Source organism: Aspergillus candidus (genome assembly GCF_002847045.1).
Source record: "Aspergillus candidus strain CBS 102.13 unplaced genomic scaffold BDW47scaffold_97, whole genome shotgun sequence".
NCBI lineage: Eukaryota > Fungi > Ascomycota > Eurotiomycetes > Eurotiales > Aspergillaceae > Aspergillus > Aspergillus candidus.
In genome coordinates this window covers 26493-47728 of record NW_020194102.1, presented here as the reverse complement: position 1 = coordinate 47728, position 21236 = coordinate 26493, and the positions used below count along the sequence as shown (strand labels likewise).

The 21236-nt window shown below is 56.1% G+C and overlaps 5 protein-coding genes across 5 annotated transcripts; 2 read left to right on the top strand and 3 right to left on the bottom strand.

Annotated features, from left to right (window-relative positions):
- The first annotated feature begins 93 nt into the window (after positions 1-93).
- Positions 94-10036, top strand: BDW47DRAFT_114213 (membrane morphogenesis protein VPS13). Its single transcript, XM_024814604.1, has one exon. It carries the CDS (start codon positions 157-159, stop codon positions 9637-9639), a length of 9483 nt encoding a protein of 3160 aa, XP_024667335.1. The 5' UTR covers positions 94-156; the 3' UTR covers positions 9640-10036.
- A 4-nt stretch (positions 10037-10040) lies between these two features.
- On the bottom strand, positions 10041-12690 carry BDW47DRAFT_121330 (putative G-patch domain protein (TFIP11); the record flags this gene model as incomplete). The annotated part of the gene is made up of 3 exons (XM_024815609.1): positions 10041-10066; positions 10364-10676; positions 10813-12690. The coding sequence occupies 3 exons, from the start codon at positions 12688-12690 to the stop codon at positions 10041-10043; spliced, it is 2217 nt and encodes a 738-aa protein (XP_024667334.1).
- Positions 12691-13098: 408 nt separating this feature from the next.
- On the top strand, positions 13099-16211 carry BDW47DRAFT_135256 (uncharacterized protein; the record flags this gene model as incomplete). Its single annotated transcript, XM_024818287.1, has 5 exons — positions 13099-13228; positions 13320-13730; positions 13765-13857; positions 13918-14020; positions 14373-16211. 5 exons carry the CDS (start codon positions 13099-13101, stop codon positions 15859-15861), a joined length of 2226 nt encoding a protein of 741 aa, XP_024667333.1. The 3' UTR covers positions 15862-16211.
- Positions 16212-16440: 229 nt separating this feature from the next.
- BDW47DRAFT_114205 (uncharacterized protein) lies at positions 16441-16930 on the bottom strand. Its single transcript, XM_024814603.1, has one exon. It carries the CDS (start codon positions 16873-16875, stop codon positions 16600-16602), a length of 276 nt encoding a protein of 91 aa, XP_024667332.1. The 5' UTR covers positions 16876-16930; the 3' UTR covers positions 16441-16599.
- BDW47DRAFT_114203 (uncharacterized protein) lies at positions 16916-20651 on the bottom strand. The gene is made up of 5 exons (XM_024814602.1): positions 20092-20651; positions 19914-19997; positions 19780-19851; positions 19354-19715; positions 16916-19299 (listed from the first exon to the last, which is right to left on the bottom strand). Exons 1-5 carry the CDS (start codon positions 20231-20233, stop codon positions 16945-16947), a joined length of 3015 nt encoding a protein of 1004 aa, XP_024667331.1. The 5' UTR covers positions 20234-20651; the 3' UTR covers positions 16916-16944.
- Positions 20652-21236: the final 585 nt, after the last annotated feature.

The window sequence follows — 21236 nt, the reverse complement described above, 5'->3', positions numbered from 1 at the left end:
ACGTCGTCCCCGGAGCATTCGTCTTGTTTAATTCCATCGATGATCCTCGATTCTACCCCTCCCAATCTCGCGGACTGACCCGTGTGCCACTAGGCTGGCGTCTTTTGCGAGACCCTTGCTGTCGACCACCCCGCGCGTGAGCAAGACCCCGCCATCATGTTGGAAGGGCTGGTCGCCAACCTGCTGAACCGGACCCTCGGAATCTACGTCAAAAACTTCGATGCGACCCAGTTGAATGTCGGGATATGGTCCGGTGATGTCAAACTGCGGAACCTCGAGCTGCGGCGGGAGGCGCTCGATCAGTTGCGCCTCCCGCTCAACGTTGTCGAAGGTCATCTCGGCGAGCTCACCCTATCGATCCCCTGGTCCAACCTGAGGGGAAAACCGGTCAAGGTCGATATTGAAGATGTGTTCCTTCTCGCGGCCCCCAAGGAGGATGCCGATTACGATCCGGACGAGGAGGAGCGAAGAGCCCACGCGCTCAAGATGGAGAAGATTGAGAGCGCGGAGATTTTAAAAGAACGCAACTCCGAGGGGCTGAGCCAGGAGGAGCAGCGTCGGAACCAGAGTTTCACCCAGAGTCTAGTGACCGCCGTTGTCGATAACCTCCAGATCTCCATCAAGAACGTCCATTTCCGCTACGAAGACTCCCTCGCCTCACCGGGGCACCCGTTTGCCGCCGGTGTAACCTTGAAGGAACTCAGTGCCGTGAGCACCGACTCCGAGTGGAACCCTACCTTCATCCAGTCCACCTCGGCCACTACACATAAGCTGGCGATCCTGGGCGCCTTGTCGGTGTATTGGAACACCGATGCGGAGCTGTTGGGTACGGGTCGCGGGTCCGACGTGGGTGCTGTGGCCCAGGGCACGAGCCAGGCCGAATTGGTGGAGAGGTTGAGGGCGGGCATCGACGAGGACGAAAACCACCAGTTCATGCTGCGTCCCGTCAGTGGACGCGCCGGCTTGGAATTGGACAAGTCGGGAGAACACGACCGCCCCGCCATCAAGACACGGCTGCTCTTCGATGAACTCGGGTTCGTGCTGGACGACGAACAGTACCGGGACGCCCTGATGCTCGTCGACCTCTTCCACTACTTCATCCGCCACCAGGAATACAAAAAACTTCAACCCAAATCCAGCCCCAAGGAGGCCCCGCGCGCGTGGTTTAGGTTCGCCGGAGAGGCCGTCCTCAGCAAGATCCGCGACCGGAACCGTCGGTGGACGTGGGCTTACATCAAAGAGCGCAGGGACGATCGGATCGCCTACATCGACCTGTTCAAGAAGAAGAAGCGCGAAGAGTATTTATCCCCGGCCGAAGCGGATGAGTTTGACCGCCTGCAACGGAAGCTCAACTACGAAGATATACGGTTCTGGCGATCGCTGGCGCGGAACCAATTGCGCAAGGAAAACGTCGGCGTCAAGAAGCCCCAACGCGAGCAGACATGGGGCGAGTGGATCTGGGGTACCAAGCAGGAGGAGTCGGAGGACACTACGATAACCGACGAGCAACGACAGGAGTTATACAACGCGATTGACTGGGACGAAAAGAAAGCCATCGCAGAAAGCGTCGACGTGCCAAGAGAGTGGGTGAAGCTCCAGGTCAACTCCGGTCTCAAAGCCGGCAGCTTCACCCTGAAGCGGGATCCCCACGGCAAGGCCAACGAGGTCATGAAGCTTGTCTTCGATGATTTGCGGGCCAAGGCTATGCAGCGGCCCGACTCATTCTTCATCGACGTGGGTCTCGGAGGGCTGAGAGTGTACGATGGCACCACGGAAGGTAGTCTGTTCCCGCAGATTGTCAAAGTAAAGGACTCGCTCCCGGTACCGAAGAACCGCCTGTCACAGATCTCCGGCAACGAGGAGCTGGAGTCCGAAGTCGGAGACAACTACCTCGAGGACGAGGATAGCTTGTTCCATCTGCAGCTGGAGAAGAATCCCCTCGAAAGCGACGCCGACTCTGTGGTGAAAGTCAAGCTCAAGAGTATCGAAGTGATCTACAATCCCAAGTTCATCTTCGAGATCTTCCGCTTCTTTGAACCCCCGGAGACACATATGGAATCTATCGGGGCCTTGTTGGATACCGCCGGGGCTACTGTGGAGGGCATCCGGCAGCAGACTCGTGCGGGCCTGGAATTTGCGCTGCAGGAGCACAAGAAGGTGGACGCGCAATTTGATATCCATGCCCCGCTGATCATCGTGCCCGAGAGTATCACGCACGAAAGCTCTCTCTGTCTGATCCTCGACGCCGGTCATATCAGCGTCAGCAGCGAGTTGGTGGACCGGCAGACCATGAGAGACATTCAGTCCAAGCAGAAGCGGCAGTACGACGAAGGTGATTACAAGGAGCTCGAACACCTGCTGTACGACAGGTTCCTGCTCAAGCTGGACTCGACTCAGGTCCTTATTGGTCCTGGCATCGACGTCACGAAATCTCAGCTGGCGTCAGACAGCGCAGACCGCAACCTTCACATCATCGACCGCATCAACGTGGATTTCGTCCTGGAGATGTGCATCGTCCCCAAGGTGACGGAGCTTACCAGAACACGCATATCCGGCCACCTCCCGGAGTTACATGCATCCATGTCCGACATGAAGTACAAAGGCCTCATGAAACTAATTGGCATTGCATTCCCGGAGTACGAGGAGGGCCCTGACCAGCAAAACGCCCCGGCGGTCGCCCCCGAAGATGACACGGCCAATAGGCCTCGGTCGTCGTCATTTGTGCCGCTAGCCATCAGAGAACTTCCCGCGGTGGACGAAGACTCAGAAGACGAGGAGAGCTCGGACAGAGACCAGCCGAATCAGAGTGTTGACTCAACGAACCTCCACCGGCGGGATTTTGAATTTAAATTCACCGTCGGCCGTCTCCGTGGCTCGCTGTTCCGCTCCGACTCCAACGACCCGCTGCGTGACCACCTGCTAGTGGAACTGGTTGCCGAAGGGTTTATGCTGGATTACTATAATCGACCTTTTGATATGGTGGCCGAAATCGTTCTCAAGTCTCTGAGTGTGGACGACTACATAGAAGAGAATCCAGTCCCCGAGTTTAAGAGGATTCTCTCGTCCAAAGGATTCAACGCGGATGAAGACAGGGACCTGTTCCACCTCAAGTTTGTCCGAGTCAAGCCTGAGTCTCCGGAATTCCACTCAACCTACGAGGGTGTCGCGATGAACCTGGATATATCCGTGTCAACCATCAACCTCGTGGTTACCCGGAAGACGCTTCTAACGCTACTGGACTTTATCCTGCTCACCTTCACGAACCCAGACGAACCAAGTGCCCAGGGTGCTCCATCAGATCGGGCGGTACAGGATACTACCGCTGTCGAACAGAAGCCCGACCAGAGCGGAAAGATCCGTATCAAGGCCGACATGAAGAGTATTGCTCTGATTCTCAACAATGATGGGGTCAGACTGGCAACGCTGACGCTCAACACCGCCGATGTGGGGATCGTCCTGGTCGGCAATTCTATGCTCATCCAGTCTCGCATTGGCAGCTTGACCTTGATAGACGATGTCAACACGGGTGCGCCAGAAACCTCGGACCTGCGGAGGCTTTTGACGATCGAGGGTGATAACTTCGCGGATTTCAAGTACGAGACATTTGACCCGGAGTCCCCTACTTACCCTGGGTACGATTCGGAGGTTTTCCTGAGGTCTGGGTCTATCAAGATCAATTTCTTGGAAGAACCCTACCGGAAAATCATCAATTTCCTGGTGAAATTTGGCAAGATGCAAGCTATCTTCAACGCCGCTCGTCAAGCTGCGGCGAACCAAGCCAATCAGCTCGGCGAGAATGCGTCACGCATGAGGTTCGACGTCGTAGTCATGACTCCCATCTTGGTCTTCCCAGGTGCCATGAGGGAGAACCATCCGCGCGATACGATCACCGCGCATCTTGGTGAGATCTATGCCAAGAACGAGTTCGTGCCCTTGGACGAGAAGAAGGACAGCCCCGCTGTCAACGTGATCTCATCCGGTATTCGCAATATTCGCCTGACCTCCAAGTTCCATTTCGATGGTGGCTCGGTCGAGGAGCTCGAGATGATCCAGAAAGTAAACCTGGACTTTAGTATATGCTACCTAGAGCACCAGGCGGACAACCCGCGTCCAGATATGGAGGTTGAGGGGTCATTGTCGCCGATCAACCTTCGGATCTCGCAGAAGCAACTGAAATTCCTGCTGGATTTGTCGACAACGGTACCGGGGGCATTTGTAACCGATACCGAGCAGCAAGTCCTGGAGGCCATGGAAGCTCTTCCTTCGTCGCTGACCGAACCAACGCGAGAAGCAGAGGCAGTGCAAAGCCGCATGAGCTTAGAAAGACGGTCGACAGATGCAGCACCCAATGAGGAAACGTGGGTGCGACTCGACATGATCTTCAAGGTAGATAGCGTCGGGTTGGAACTCATCCTTGCGAACGATGAACCTGTTGGCCGCCTCGAGGACTCAAGCCTATCCAAATTCTCCCTCAACGACACCAGAGTCAAGCTGCGTATGTTGACGGATGGCTCCTTGGATTCCGAATTCTTGATACATTCCCTGTCAATCAGGGACAGCCGCAACCAGGACACCAACAAGTTCCGAAAGATCATGTCGTTGATCAACAACGACATTCAACAGCAATTCATGGCGAGCATCTCGATGTCCCCGGGACCTGACAAGCATCTCATCGCAATGTTGACCATCGACAGTCCCCGAATTATACTTGCCTTGGACTACTTATCCGCGTTGCAGTCGTTTACCAGCACTGTATTCGCATCGGAAGATCTAGTAGAGGAACCGGAGACCGATGACCAAGAGGAGTCGGAACCTAGATCGAGTACTGCAGAAAGCGCAGATGGTACTACTACCGCACCATCAAGCGTGGATGGAACCACTTCTGTCGGGCACATGACCGTTTCATTCCGAGTGAACCTCGTAGATGCTCAGATCATAACCATTGCCAATCCTGGCATCGCGCACACCGAAGCTATTGTGCTTGGAACGAAACAGGTGCTCTTTTCTCACCAAAATGTGTCTACCCTCCAGATCAAGCAGGTGGGCATGTTCTTATGCCGCATGGACAAGTTTGAAACCAGTAGACTTCGGATTCTGGACGATTTCACCCTAGAGATGTCTATGGATAGTCGACCGCAGGAGAGAGGCTCGTCTTTGACCTCTATCAACGTGCACCTTGATCCGCTTGTTTTGCGACTTTCACTCCGCGATATCTTGATGGCGATTCAAATCGTGAACAAGGCCTCTGAAATGACCGCTCGGAGGACCCAACAAGCTCAGACCGGCCAGTCTAAGAGAATTTCCGACAGCAAGGCCAATGCCTCTAAAATTAAGAGAAAGTCTGTTGGCAGACCGCCTTCAACGGCCGTTGTTCCAAGGGCTCGGCAAGGTTCCGGCGAGGAGGAGGATCTACATCTGAGTGCGCAACGCTCAGCGGTGTTGAAGCGCGAGGAGCTGAATGTCCACGTTGATGGTATCAGAGTCATCCTCATCGGTGACCTGCATGATCTCCCCTTGCTCGACTGGAGTGTCAAGGGATTTTCGGTGGATGTTCGTGACTGGTCATCCACACTCAGCGCGGAAACAAACTTCGACACATTCATCAACGTGTATAATTTCTCCAAGTCTGCTTGGGAGCCGCTCATAGAACCCTGGCAGCTGGGATTCCACATGGCTAAGGAAACACATCCGGATATCCTGTCTATGGACGTTTATTCCCACAAGTCGCTCGAGCTCACTCTCACCTCGGCTACCATTGCTCTGGCGTCGAAGTCATTCCAGTTCCTGTCCACCGATGAAGATGTCCTCTCCAAGCCGAGAGGTGCTGATGCGCCGTACCGCATTCGCAACCACACTGGGTTTGATCTCCATGTCTGGGCCGAGAGTACGGGGGATGAAGAGGGACCAGCTGCTCGGCTGGACGACGGCGAGGAGTATCCCTGGAGATTTGAGGACTCGACCGCTATTCGTGAGACCTTGACACCGGAAGGCCACGCTGGGCTTGTTGGAGTGAAGCTCGAAGGCAGCGGATTCGAGAGCGTTGGCCGTATCCCCGTTGTGAGGGAGGGCGAGGTTGTGTACAACTTGAAGCCGAAGAAGGATAGTGTGCTCCACCGCCTCCTCGTTGAAGTCAAGCTCGGAACCGACAACGTGAAGTATATCACGTTCCGCTCACCGCTGGTTGTTGAGAACAATACCCAGATCCCGGTGGAACTTGGCATCTTCAGCCCTGGCGACGGCCATCTTCTGAAGATCGAGAAGATTCTGCCTGGCGACGCTCGACCTGCGCCTGTGGGAGCAGCCTATATGCATTCTCTCGTCGTACGACCAGACCAAGGCTTCGGCTATGACTGGTCGAACGAGCAATTATACTGGAAAGACCTCATGCGACGGCCCACACGGACGTTGAAGTGCTTGAGTGAGAGTGGCCAACAGGCGCCTCCATTCTATTTCCAGATGAATGCCACATACAACAAGCGAGACTCTTTGACAAGCGTCTATCCTTACATGCGGATCCGGATCTTTGCCCCGGTTGAGATTCAAAATCTGTTGCCGTATGACTTCAAGTACCGCATATACGACAAGAACACGCGGAAGGACTGGACGAATTTCTTGCGTAAGGGCGGGGTCAGCCCCGTTCATGTGGTTGAGCTATCGCACCTCCTGCTTCTCAGTGTCGACATGGAGGACACGGTGTTTAAGCAGAGTGACTTTGCGATTGTCAACGGCAACGCGCAAGATTTCCGAAGGGAGCATACGCTTTCTCTGAAGGATGAGCGTGGCATCCAGCTGAAATTGAAACTCCACTATTTCAATGTACCTGACAGTGGAGGTGCATTCAAGGTGTCAGTTTACAGTCCGTACCTCGTCTTGAACAAGACAGGCCTGCCCATGGAGATCCAAAGCAAGGCCTTCTTGCAGTCGGCTCGATCAGCAGCAGGCCAGGGACTAAGGGCCGATTCGAGACATGGCGGACGCTCGCTTCCCTACATGTACTCCTACCAAACCGAAGACCCGAAGAACCGGTCTATGCTGCGGATCGGAGAATCCGCCTGGAGTAGGCCTCAAAGTTTCGAGGCCATCGGGAGCACTTTCGAGGTTATGCTGCCAGATAGACATGGGAAGTCTGAGTTCCATGCCGGCGTGTCTGTTGCCGAGGGTGAAGGCAAATACAAGCTGACCAAGGTTGTCACCATCGCGCCGCGGTTCGTCCTCAAGAACAAACTCAACGAAGATGTCCTAGTGCGGGAACCTGGCTCCTCGAATGTCCTGACTATCAAGAATGGCGAGCTCATCCCTCTCCATTTCTTGCGCCAGGTTCCGGAGAAGCAGCTTTGTCTCTGCTTCCCGGGCGTGAACAATCAGTGGTCCTCCCCGTTCAACATCGCGGATGTCGGAACTGTCTATGTCAAACTTGCCAAGGCGAATCAGCGCCAGAAGCTCGTCAAGGTTGAAATCATCGTGGAGGGGGCGACGCTATTCCTTCATTTCAACATCGAGACGCGGAATTGGCCGTTCTCAATGCGGAACGAGAGCGACATGGAGTTTATCTTCTACCAAGCAAATCCGAGCCTGGAAGATGACGAGGATGATCGAAGTAACGGCTGGCGACCTATTCGCTATCGGTTGCCCCCTCGAAGCATCATGCCATACGCTTGGGATTACCCCGCGACGAAGAACAAGTCGCTCGTCCTGAGCTGCAATGGCAAGGAAAGACGTATAAAGCTTGCCGAAATCGGCAACTTGATTCCGATGAGGATCCCCCCGGCTCAATATGGCGAACCGCAAAAAATCATCGACATCAATATCGTCGCCGACGGGCCTACGCAGACTTTGGCCCTGTCGAACTTTAAGCAGTCCAAGAGTATGTATCGGCAGCAGAAGGCCCAAAGCTCGCAGACCAGCGTGAGCACCGGATTTGAGGTCAAGGAGCTGGATTCCGATGTCAACTTCAAGGCCCAGCTCCGCCTTGGGGGGATTGGTGTCTCTCTGATCAATAAGAACCTGAAGGAGCTGCTCTACTTGACGTTCCGCGAGATTGAGATCAAGTTCAGAGAGTCGAGGGTCTACCAGACCATGAGTACGACGATCAAGTGGATCCAGATTGACAATCAGTTGTATGGAGGTATCTTCCCCATCCTGCTGTATCCCAGCGTGGTGCCGAAGACTGGGAAGGAGATGGAAGCGCATCCCATTTTCCATGCTATGGTCACGCGGGTCAAGGACGATTCGTATGGCGTGCTCTATATCAAGTATGCCACCTTACTGCTTCAGCAGATGACGCTCGAGCTTGATGAAGATTTCGTGTTCGCGATGCTTGATTTCGCCAAGATTCCCGGAGCGTCTTGGTCGGAGGAGCAGGAGGGCAGGCTCTGCGATGAGGATCTGAATATCCCCGAGCCGCAGGGCAAGGGCGTTGGCCAGGACGTGTACTTCGAGCTTCTTCACCTGCAACCCATGCAGCTGGACATATCGTTTATGCGCACCGAGCACGTGAACGTCGAGGACACGATGCAGCCTTCAAACCCATTGATGTTCTTCGTCAACGTGATGACCATGTCGATGGGCAATGTCAACGACGCGCCCGTTCGCCTGGATGCTCTGATGCTGGAAAATGCCCGTGTCTCCCTGGGTGTTCTCGTCAGCAATATCCAGCGCCATTACACTCAGGAATCCCTTGGGCAGGTGCACATGGTTCTTGGGTCTGCCGACTTCCTGGGCAACCCGGTGGGCCTATTCAACAACATCAGCTCTGGCGTTGCTGCCATCTTCTACGAGCCATACCAAGGCCTGGTCATGACGGACCGGCCCCAGGAGCTCGGCTACGGCATTGCCAAGGGCGCCACCAGCTTCGTGAAGAAGTCCGTCTTCGGTTTCTCGGACAGCATGGCGAAACTGACGGGCAGCATGTCCAAGGGTCTTGCCGCCGCCACTCTCGACAAAGAGTTCCAAGACCAGCGCCGCATGTCCAAGTCTCGGAACCGTCCGAAACATGCGCTGTACGGCATCACGGCCGGCGGGAATGCGTTCGCAACCAGTCTCGCCAGCGGCATAGGCGGGCTCGCACGGCACCCACTGCAAGGCGCCGAGAAGGAAGGCATCCAAGGATTCTTCAAGGGCGTCGGCAAGGGTGTCCTAGGCCTAGCGACCAAGCCAGCCATCGGAGCCTTCGACCTCGCGTCGAACCTCGCCGAAGGCGTCCGCAACACGACCACCGTGTTCGACGCAGAGGGGCTAGATTGCGTGCGCCTAACGCGCTTCATCGGCACAGACGGCGTCGTCCGACCTTACTCACAGCGGGAGGCCCTCGGCCAGTTCTGGCTCAAGACGGCCGACGACGGACGGTACTTCAACGAGGATTACATCGCGCACCTGGAACTCCCCGGACGCGACATGCTAGTCATGTTGACGTACAAGCGCATCATGCTCGTGCGCACCAAGAAACTCCAAACGGAGTGGGACATCAACCTCACGGACATCCAGACCATCTCCAAGGAGCGCACAGGCATGAGTATCACCCTCAAGGGTGGCGCCAACGGTCCCTTCATCCCTGTGCAGGACGAGAGCGCCAGAAACTGGCTGTATCGCCAGATTGCCGTTGCCGTTAACGCGTTCAACGAGAAGTATAACGGTCGGTAGAGGTATTATATCTGTTTTCTCTACTGTATACCTGTCTGAATAGATAAATGGGGTTGTTGATTGACAACCGCCGGAACTGGAGACAGGGGTGAAGATGATATGACAGTAACGAGCTTTTTTTTTGTCATTGTTATTGATTTTTTTTCTATTACGATTGTGGGCAAAATTCTAGCATCATACTTGTTCAGATGAGATTCACCTTTTTTCGCCTTCATATTTTTTTTATCGCTTTTTGTCTCTTTTTTTCTTATTCACTTTTTGTTCCTTGGATTGTTGTTTTGCGTGTGTTGTGTATATACTTAGCACTTCATTCTGCTTAGGCGGTCTTTGATTGAAATGATTTGTCTCACTTTTACATTCTAGCTGTGTGTTTTGGTAGATGGTAGATATGTATGCTCTATTTATATACGAATGATCCTATCAGTACCTAGATATCTTGAAGTTCATTGATAAATGGGAAGAGAGAAAGAGATAGATAGACAGGTATATGTATAAGCCTAACAACTCAAACCAGATAGAAAGATACTACAATACAGGCGCTGGATTCTATCACCATCCCGAACACAAGTAACCAATATGATCAGGTAGCACACAAATGTGAAAAAAGACAAAACCAGATAGAAAAAGAAAAGGATATCGTAACCGTCATCAAAAGCACCAAAACAAAGTAAACAACTCAACCGGAAAATCCGAACAGAAGAGAAGAGAAGAGAAAGGGAATTACTTCCCCTCAGCCTTCTCGACCAACCTCTCCTCCAACCCCATCGGTTCCCAGACCTCTTTCGCCCGCTTGTTCTGCACCCAGACGACGTCGCCTTGCAGGTAGGCCACGACGCCGCCTTTGCCGGTTGCGCTGGCGGTAATGCGGAAGAGGGGCTGGCCGTTTTGCGGGTGCGCTTCGCGGAGGGGGAGCATGATGAGGCCTTGCTCTTGGCACCATGATTCCAGGATGTCTTTGAAGGAGATTTCTTCGACGGCTCGGGGTTTGTGTTCTGCTGGTAGTGGTTGTGGTGGTTGGTGGTCTTGTTTGGGGAGGTCTGAGGGGGTGGTGGTGGTGGTGGTGGTGGTGGTGGTTTCGGGAGCTGTAGGCGGGGGAAGTTCGGTAGCGGCGCGATCGCCGAGGCGGGAGGCGAGGTCCATTGAGCGGAGACCCTTGTTCCATTCGTCGTCGACGATGGTCAGCTCGTTGAGGGGGGCTGGGATCTGGCCGCGCCACCAGGAGAACCACTCGGCGACTTCGTCGTAGTTGGGGTCGTTGGTGAGCCAGATGTAGAGGATGTGGTGCCATTTGGGGAAGAACTCGGCGACGAGGAGGAGGCCCAGGACGTTGGGCTTGAAGAAGGGCTGCCATTTGAGGACGTTCTCGAGGGCCGTGAGGTCCTGGTCTTGCGGGTTGACGTCGAAATCCTCGCGGAGGTGGCGGGCCAGCCGCGGTAGCAGGTGGTTGCGGAGGCAGACGTCGAACTCGGAGCCTAGCGCGTCGCGCCACAGCTCGATTCCGCTGATTAGACCGCGGCTGAGGTCCCAGGTGTCTAGGACGACGCGGAACTTGCGCTTTGCGTCGGATAGGAGCCCCGTTGCTTGCTTCGGGTTCGTGTGTCGGTCGTCTAGGTATTGCAGCCAGGTGAAGAGCCACCAGGGGAATCGGGCGCTGTTTGCGGGTGAGGATCCGTGTCGTCGGCTGCTGGCGCGGGGCTTCCATGCCTTCAGGCCGCCTGCGAGTTTGGGCACGACTAGCTGGTCGAGCACGTTGGCGTAGACGAACGGCGGGAGCAGATCTTTCCAGGCGACGAGGAGGGAGGTGGCGGGCGACGAATCGAACACGTCCCACTCGTTGAGAAGCGCTGAGCGCACGCGGGGGAGCCAGAGGGTGTAGATCATGGTCTCGTAGGGGGTGGTCGACTGTCGCTGGGTTGGCTCGCTGTTCTTTTTTCGCGTTAGGAGGGGCCGGAGACGGTGGAGATGGGATACGAGGAAGGTCGGCTCCTGGAGCGGCTCCCAGTCTTCCATCGCCCGACGGAAGAGCGGGTGCAGCGCGGCCACCGCAACCTCGGGCAGCCGGTATTCGTCGATCTCGGCCTGGTACTTGGTCTGTAAAGCCTCGAGCTTGTCGGTGACCTGGTCGAACTGGACCCGCGTGTCGTCACTTTGGACGAGCTCCAGCTGGCCGATGGCCGTTACGAGCTCCGTCAGCTGATCGGATCGGAGCTGCTGTGTGTCCATCTGCTCCACGATCTGGGCCTCCTCCAGCTCGATGAACCGCTTTCTCTCCGTCAGGCCCTTCCATTCGTCGGCGAAGGCTTCCAGGTCGTTGCGCGCCCGACGGGCGATCTTCAGCGCCTCCCCTTCGCCCTGATTGACGAACTCCTGGGACACCATCAGACCGGCGGTCGACGTCAGCACCCGCTGCTCTTTCCCAGTCGCATCGACCAATGACTTGAGCACATTGGGCACCTCCAGACCCTCCATGTCCGCTTCCATCTCTCGGGCCGTGCGGAATTGGGGTTTCGGCCGCGCGACCGGCGTTCCTGAACCACTGCGAGCCTCCTTCTTGCGCTCCGCCTTCTTCCTCTGCCGCTTCTTGCGTTCCTCGTCGGAGCTGTCCTCCAGTTTCTCCCCGCGCTGAGCAGCAGCCCGTTTCTCTTCCTCGCGCGCCTGCTTGGTCTTCTCGCGGACCACACCCAGACCGGCGCCCGAGGGACGGGCCTGAGCCTCGATGGGGTTGACGATACCCTGGCCGCTAGATCCGAGACCTTGTCCCTCGACATATCCCATTTTGGCCATCATGCGCGCGGCGAAGGAATTGGCGCCTCCGCCTCCGCCTCCGCCTCCGCTCGGGGTGCTTCTTCCGGATGGCATGTTGCCCCCATTGTTCTTCCACAGATTGCGACGACCACTCCCCAGACCGCCCATCGATGCGGGGGGAGACTCGGAGCGAGAGGATGCACGGGCGAACCCGCGAAAGCCCATGGTCGGGCGGGCGTCTTCTTCGGAGTCGGAGCTCATGTCGGCGACTTTGCGCTTGTGACCGGGGGTGGTGGAGGAATCCATCAAGAGGGCCGTGTATAGACAGTCGACGGATGTAACGAGAGGAAGAAATCGATCATACACCGTGAGTTGACGCCATGGAGAGGGATGAGGGCAAAGGATGATGTCGCCGTCTTTCGCATCGACCGATGTCAATATCAAAACGACCGAGGCTGAGTCAGCGGGATAGCTGTCTGCTGAGTCACTTCTGCGTCAGCGGCTCCACACGTGCAGCAACAACAATGATGTAATGGAATTCGATACTCTTCCCCGTCTACCCGAGGAAGTCAGCTCTCCATCCTTGTCCTCACCTTTTTTTTTTCCGTTCCTCCCCTTCTCTTATAACATCCTTCCTCTCTCCCAATCTGTCAATTCCCCCCCTCTTACTATTCAACTCATTCTTATTTCCCCATTAAATCTCTATAATTAATCATGGCTGCCTCTCTTCTTCGCACCTCCACTCGCTCCGCCCTGCGCGCTGGAGCTTCGGCTGCGCCCAGAGCCGCCGGTGTCGCGGGCACCACCTTCTGCCGCGGCAAGGCCACTCTGCCTGACCTGCAATGTACGTATCCTGGACGAGTATCTCCAGTGGCCTGGGCCGTGTAACCTGGGAAAGAAGAGAGGGAAAAGATGGTGATTGCTAACCACCGTAGATGACTTCGGCGCCCTGGAGCCGTCCATCTCGGGCAAGATCATGGAGCTCCACTACAAGAACCACCACCAGACCTATGTCAACAACTACAACGCGTCCGTCGAGAAGCTGCAGGAGGCCCAGCACAAGGGCGACATTGCCGCCCAGATTGCGCTGAAGCCTGCCATCAACTTCAACGGTGGTGGTCACCTCAACCACAGCCTGTTCTGGGAGAACCTGGCTCCCAAGAGCGCCGGCGGCGGCGAGCCCCCCTCCGGTGCCTTGAGCAAGGCCGTCAACGACAGCTTCGGCAGCGTTGAGCAGTTCCAGAGCCTGATGAACGCCGCGCTGGCGGGCATCCAGGGCAGCGGCTGGGCCTGGTTGGTCAAGGACAAGCAGACCGGCGGCCTCGCCATCAAGACCTACGCCGTATGTTGATTCTAATTGAAATGGAGAAGACCGGGAAGGGACCATGACGCTAACTTCCTACAGAACCAGGACCCCGTTGTCGGCCAGTTCGAGCCCCTGCTGGGTATTGATGCGTGGGAGCATGCCTACTAGTAAGTGATCCCCGCCCCCCCATCTAGTTTATAAACCAACAGAACGCTAACGTCTCCCAGCTTGCAATACCAGAACCGCAAGGCCGAGTACTTCCAGGCCATCTGGGACGTGGTTAACTGGAAGGCCGTGGAGAAGCGTTTCTCTTAGAGAACAGCGGGATGAGTAATGTGGTGTAAACCAGGAATCTGTGTCATAGGAATTTCAGCAATCTAGCGCTCTTCATTGGACTTGCATATCGTAGGATATCTCCCCATTGGGGATATCATTGTCGTCATCCCGGAAGTTTTTTCCCCCAAGACAACCGCCGCCGATCCATCCGGGCTTATGTCAGCCACCTGTTTTATCCAGCTTTATGCTTGGCGATGCCTAATCCGTTATACAAGCATAGATAATCTTATCCCTCTTCGTCTTCGCCTCTGCTCCCTGTTTCTTCTTCTTCTTTTTCCTCCTTTCCCCTTTCCTCTCAACCTCCTACTCCCCCCCCTTTTGCTTACCTCTCCATGGCGGCCGATAGCCCCGGTGAACGACGTGGCTTTCGAGCCTTTTTCGCCAGCGCACTCCGACCCAAGAAATCCCGCCAGGTCCTGCGCAAGGGCGGCTTCAGTACCTCCACGCCAGATCTTCGACCCTCCACCAGCAGCAGCAGCGTATACACGGCCCCCGGCGCCCGCTATCCCGACGATGACGTGCCTCCAATGCCCTCCCTGGCCCCGCTCGAGGCTCACCGCGCCAAGTACCGCGCGATCAATGCCGGCAAGGATACCCAGCTGGGCGAGACCCGCGATCCCACGGCCATGCTGCACGCCCTGGGGGTCCAGGAACTTGAACACGACCCCAATGCGCCGTACGACGTGCATGACCACCGGCCGCCGGGCGAGTCCGACATAGCCAGCCTCTCCGCCGACCTGTGGCAGCACATCGCCGACGAACTCAACCCCGCTGACCGCGCCAGTCTCATCTTCGCCAGCAAGACCCTCCTATCGCGGCTAGGCCCCGGCGCCTGGTGGGCGCTCGATGAGCCCGATAACATCCCCTACAAGGGCGACTTCCTCGCCTCCCAGGACCGACATTACCCCCACCACCTCCTCTGCTTCCCTTGCGGCGTCTTCCACCGCCGCACGCAAGAGGGCGCCGAACGCCTCCAGCCAGCCGGCACAGTCAATCCGCTCTTCGACTGCCCCAACGCCCGCAACAGCGCGCTGCCGTCCCCGCGCCACCGCATCACCCACGGCCGCGTCCTCTACTTCGCCTTCGTGCAGCTCTCCATCCGCGCCCACCGCTTCGGCCCCCGCTACGGCATCCCCGCCGAGACCCTCAGCCGGCGCTGGCGCCGCGACGGCTGGTGGCACAACACCCGCTACTACATCCACCGCAACCACCTGCTCATGCGGGTCGTCAGCTCGACGTTCGCCGAGCCAGGCCTGACGCCCTCCGCGCAGCGCATGCTCCTCTACTCGCGCGAGGACTACTGGCCCTACTTCTCCGCCTGCGCCCACTGGCGCGACGGCGAGCTCATGAACGTCTGCAAGTGCGCCCTCGGCCACATCCCCCAGCCGCGCGCCACCGCCGGCCTGCAGGGCCTCGAACACCGCGCCAAGGACAAGTACCACGGCCGCACCCACAATCCCAACGCCTTGACCACCCTCTGCGGCCGCTGCCGTCCCATGCGCCGCTGCCCCGAGTGCCCCTCGGAGTACCTCGTCGAGGTCAAGCTCACCGAGGACCGCTCCGACCCCCGCGCGCTCCGCTTCCGCCAGGCGATCGTCGTCACGCGCTGGTGCGACCTCGGCGACGGGACGTCCCCGCACACGTCGCCTGAGTGGTCCGCCTGCAATGGCGAGAACGCCGATCAGCCGTTCGACTCGTTCGCCAAGTTCAGCAAGCGCTCTATCGCGGGGACGTTCGAGGCGGCCTTTACGGATGATACCTTGCCGGGGCAGCGGATGCTGTCTATGAATCCGAAGGGGAAGAAGTTGGGAGAGGAGGGAACGGGGTGGTATTAAACTTTCTCTTCTTACCGTCTCCCTTTGTCTTTCCTTCTTTGTTTTCTTTTCCTTTTTGTTTTAGTCATTCTTTTCCCTCGCGGATGGCGTTTCCATGGACCATGGATATGGATATCTTTTTTTAATCAATAGTTTCTTTTCTTTTTACATTGCATTCGGTTGGGATGGGGGTTTTCTTTCTCTCTCTGTTATTCCAAATAACAGGATTGCAGGATAATGGAGTTGGATGGATGGATGGATGGATTGGATGGTGTTGGTATTGCTTGGTTGTGGTGTTAAAAATTGGAATTGGAATTGGATTGGGATTGGGATTGGGTAGAGGATTTGCATGTATTTTTATATTCTCTTTCTTATATTTCGTTGATTCTTGTACAGAATGAATGGATATATGGATTTTATTTATATTCAGGTCTTATCTGATTCGTCCTTCGTTATATCATGTCTTACTTATGCTTATTTCTACGGATACTAAGAACCACTAATTTCCCAGGGGTGAGTTATAAGCTTTCTATTTTTAGAAAGAGAGAAGGAAATGAAATAAATCAGAAGAGAGTGACTACTACATCAGACTATAAGTTTCAAAAAAACACCACTAGAAAGAAGAACAGAAGAGAAGAAAAGAGAAAACAGCATATCGTAAATCACATCAGGGAAATAAATCAATCAATCAATGGTAGTATAGGCCAGCTAGATACCAGGGTAGAATATCAAGATAGGGTACCAGGGAAAGAAGTTTTTTTATTCCGTGGAATCAAGTGAGAAGGTAAGGACGAAAGCAAGAATGGATTGGGTATGTATGTATGTATGCGTTCCTTCGGGAATGGAAGGAAAAGAAGGAAAGGGAAGGAGTCCAATGCGTGGGTATCGTTCTTGTCGTGAGTGAGACCGATTGTTTGGGTCGTTTAGATCGTAGGTCAGAAGGAAAGAAAGAGAGAGAGAGAGAATGTGGGTGTGGGTGTGTGTGAAAAAGAGAAAAGAGAAAGACAAACAATGGAAAAGGAAGGAAAGAGTCATGCAAGATGTACACAGAATGCAAGTTGAAAAAAGAACAGACAAAAAAAAAAAAAAAACCGAAAGAATGAATCATCCCCGACGAGGCCGTCTATCCATGTACCGCGGTCTCCAACCACCATCATCCTCGTCCGTCCGCCCGATAGGCCTCGCCGGCGGCGCAAAGTCCGTCACGGAGACATTCATAGACGCCATATCGGGGGCAGGCTTGGGAGGCTCCGCGGGGGCTCGCTCCGTTGCCAGGCGGGAGGATGCTCTATCCCTAGGTACGGAGCTCAGCGACGAGGACAGCGTCGCCGAGGTGTCCGAGTCGGACTTTTTTGAGCCGAGCCCGCTGGCTCCTTTCATCCAGCCGAAGATGCCCAGGGAGCCGCGGCGTCGGTGGTGGTCCTTGGACGAGCGAGCGGTTGCGAAGTGGGATTCGGTCAAGGATTGGGCCAGCGGGCGTTGTGTTGCCCCGTCGTCGGCGTAGGTGGGTAGCGATGCGCTGAAGTCGGTTGGGGTGGAGAGGAGGTCCTTGGGACCATGTCCAGATAGGAAGTCCTCCTCGTTGAGGGGCGTCGTTGCTGCTTTGGATGGCCTCGTGGGACTTTGTGCTTGTCGGCTTTTTCGAACTATGGGAGCTGGTGCGCCATCGTCTCGGTCGATATCTGAGACGGGCGCCGCGTGGAGCCAGCGGGAGGTGATCGAACGGGCGAAGAATGGAGCGCGGAGGCTGAGTCGGTGTCGACGCTCCTGTTCCCGGGCACCTTCTCGCTCTGGTTGTGCGGAGGGGTCGGGGGGAAGAGTCGGGTCGAGCTCTAGCGAGGACAGGTCGAGCGTAGGGATGCCGGGGATCTCTGCGTCTCGCACGCCGGTATCGATGCTGTGCCGACGCCCGAGGAAGGAGGACTGGCTGGGTGCCCGCGCGCCGACTAGGCGAGTCTCGGCAGGCAGGGGCCCCTGGCGGGGCCCGCGCGGGGATCCGGTTCTCGTCCGGGTGTCGGACTTGGCGGCCTCGATCCAGTCCTGCGGAGTCAACGGGGGTGACGATGATGGCGAGTGCGCGGGCTCTCGGGTGGCCCGGCGCTGGGTTGGGGCATAGTGGTTCTGGTCCAAATTCGACAGCACCCTCTCCAAACCCTCCTCGTTAAACAAGACATCCTCGCCGTGGTACTCGTACGTCCGCTGGTTGAGCGTCTCCTGGCTCAGAAGACCGTCTCCCCGGGCGGTGATGCTGTTCAGCGGGTAGATCGTGGGCGGTTCGTCGTCGTCGTCGAGGCTGGCCCGGGGCAGGGTGCAGTCACTCATGTTCAGGTCCATGCTCTCGGAGAGACTCCGCAGCGAGGTGAGCTCACCGGCCGAACGAGGACGACCAAGGCGGCGCTTGACAGGGAGGAGCGGGTCCACATGGGGCTTCTCGCCAGGATGGTTCCCCTGAGAGCCAGCGGACCCGTTGGGGCCACCTGCGTACGCCGTGCTCATGGTGTCAGGCGTCGGGGGGAGCCTGGAGCTGCCGAAGACGCTCTCCAGCGGCGTTCGCTGGCTGGAGCTATCAAACGAACCGCTATCGAAACTCATCTGATCCATCTTGAGGACAGGATTCGATTTCTCTTGGACCGTCGAGGCAACCATGTCATGCTGATATGGTCGAAGGAAACCGCCGATGGGGAGCGGCGCCACCTCACGATAGCCTGCGTCCGGTGACGCATCCGCAATGGGTGCTTCCTTCGGCCGGACGGGAATTTCCAATTCATCGAACCCGTGAGATCCAACGAAACTGCTGTCGGGGTTGAGTTCGCTACATTCGCTCAAGGCGCTAAGGCGCGGCGACTCAACCTCGGCCATCTCGTTCATGGAATTGCAACTCTCGGTTTGAGTGAGCGCACTCATGCTCGGGCGTACTTCCTCCTCGGGTACGTACAGACTTCGCAAGGCCGCCGTCCGCGCGGTCTCATCGCGGAGGAATGACGGCGCCGACTTGAGGTGACGGGTTTCGGGTGAGACGCGCCGATGGCGGTCGGGCGTTCTCGTCCCTTTCCTTGACGACGACCTCTGGGGAATTTCCACCGCGATCCTCCCCTTCGGCGTGACCGCACCGGGGTCCTCGCTCGGATAAGCCGCGGCCTGCCTCGGTAAGGGCCCGCCCGTTTCCAGACGATCCACCTTGGCTTCGAGTTGACAGATTAGATCGACTGCCTCCGTCACGGCCTGGTCGCGCTTGTCGATCTCGTGTCGCAGCTGCTCGTTAGACTCGCGCAACCGGTGGTTGTCCTCCTCGGCGTCTCGCAGCTCGGACAACTCATCCTCCATCCGCTCCATCCGCCGAAGCTCTTCCTGCAGTTCCACCATCCGTTCCAGCTTCTGCTCCATGATCGCCATCTGTTGGGCCCGGTGGAAAATCTCGAGCTTCAGGTCAAAGTTTTGTTTATTGATTTTCGAGACGTACTAGCAACGGTTAATCACCGACCGACGAGCCGCTATGGCGTTCACGCCACTTACGTGGTCCATTTCCCTCATACCCATCTCTCGAGGTTGTTTTAAACCGGCCGACAGGGCGCTGTTCATTTTCCGCTGACGTTCGGATCCGGACTCTTCCTGGGATTGCGATTGGGACTGGGATCGGGACTGTGACTGGGACAGGGACAGGGACTGGGACTGGGGTTGGGATTGAGACTGGGGCTGCGACTTAGAGACCGACAGGGAACGAGTACGGGTCGCGCTAGGGGTGCGGAGCACGCCGCTGTCCAGATCCTCTGTGGACGAGCCTCGTGCGCCTCTAGATGCACGTTGTTCGTTTAGGAGATCCTGGAGTAGGGCGGAAGATGGGTTCACGAGAGCGGTCGTCGGGGGTTCGGGAGTCCCTGTATGGGCAGTCAGCTACCTCGCTATATAGTTCCACATCCGTCGCGTTCGCCATGCACATACTCGACCGGGATCTCGCCGTGGGCGTGCGTGGGGTACCCGACATGGGTGACGGGTCATTCATCCATGACATTTCTGCAGCCTGATCAATATGGGGAGCGTACGCTGACGGAGGGATCCATGAAGATCTATCGTACCTGTGCTGGCTCGTGACGGCGTCTGCATTGTGATCTTACCTTTCACTCGGGTCAAGGCTTTCGGCTTCGGGGGCTCTAAAATGTCTAGATAGAAGGGTAGGTTAGTCAGGAGGCCGGTACCCCTTGGCAAAAAAGAACAAGGGCGCAACACAAGTGATCTAGGCGCGACCGGACTGACTTTTAGATTGGAAACGGTGTCTCGGAGGAGCGCTGTCACTTGGGGAGGCCGTGGCGGGAGGAGAAAAGTCGGGCTGCAAGGACGAAGGGATGGAGGACGATTGCACGGCGACCGTGCTCTGGATTTGAGGAGTTCGATTCATTATGGCTCGATGCGATCGACAATCCCACGACCAAGTAAAAAGAGAAAATAATAACAATAATAATCAGAGAAAGAAAAACCGAAACCAGTGCCCAGGCTTAGAGAATGCGCATCACTGACAAGCGGGACGCACGAGATGAGTTCGAGTGGATTGAAAAGAGGTCTGAGATGTCCACCCCATGCAGACGAAGATCAGGATAGACAATCGGTCGACAGGTACAGCGCTGTGGAGGACATACGATTGGGAGGGCGAGGAAGCGAGGAGGTTGGGAGACGTGATGGAGGTCCACGACGTTGGAGCGCGGTGAAGTCGGCAATCGGTAGTTTGAGACGCAAGGGGAGGGTCAGCGGCGTCTCCTAGAGACCGTCGAGCCGTGAGGGGAGGAGGGACAGAAAGAAGAGAGGAGATGAGACGAGATGAGAAGAGAGTAGAAGAGGGGGGTGTGATGAAAGTGATGAGTGTGACGAGTCAACGGTCGATCCTGGGAAAAGCCAAGACAGGGGGAGAGTCAGTGCCCACCTAGGTCCCGATCTTGTCCTTTGATTCGATCTTGATTTGACTTTATTCTGGCTATTTCGTTTCCATTCTTTCTTTCTGGTTGTCGCCGTAGCAATATGACCAGGAGGAATGCAGGGTGGCCAGGCGATTGGCACCGTTGCATATCCGGTGCATACCAGTGTCTATCGCCAAATGGTCGATACTGAGGTATAGAATCAAGACCTGGGATCTGGACGATCCAGGCACACGATCCCCACTCCAACGAGACTAAGAACGAGACTAAAGCAGGGACCAGAAACCAATCGGAAAAGCCAACGACTGGGCTGTTTCATCTGAAGCCAATAATCATTTACCAACGTTGGACCAACGGTACTTTATGTTGGTGCTATTTCATCTTCAATTAGGTATTGAGTTGATCAGAGCAGCCAGGAGTCAGACTTCGTATTCAAGTCTCATATAGATGGGTTATCTCATCAACCTATAAATCAACGAGATATCCACTTTT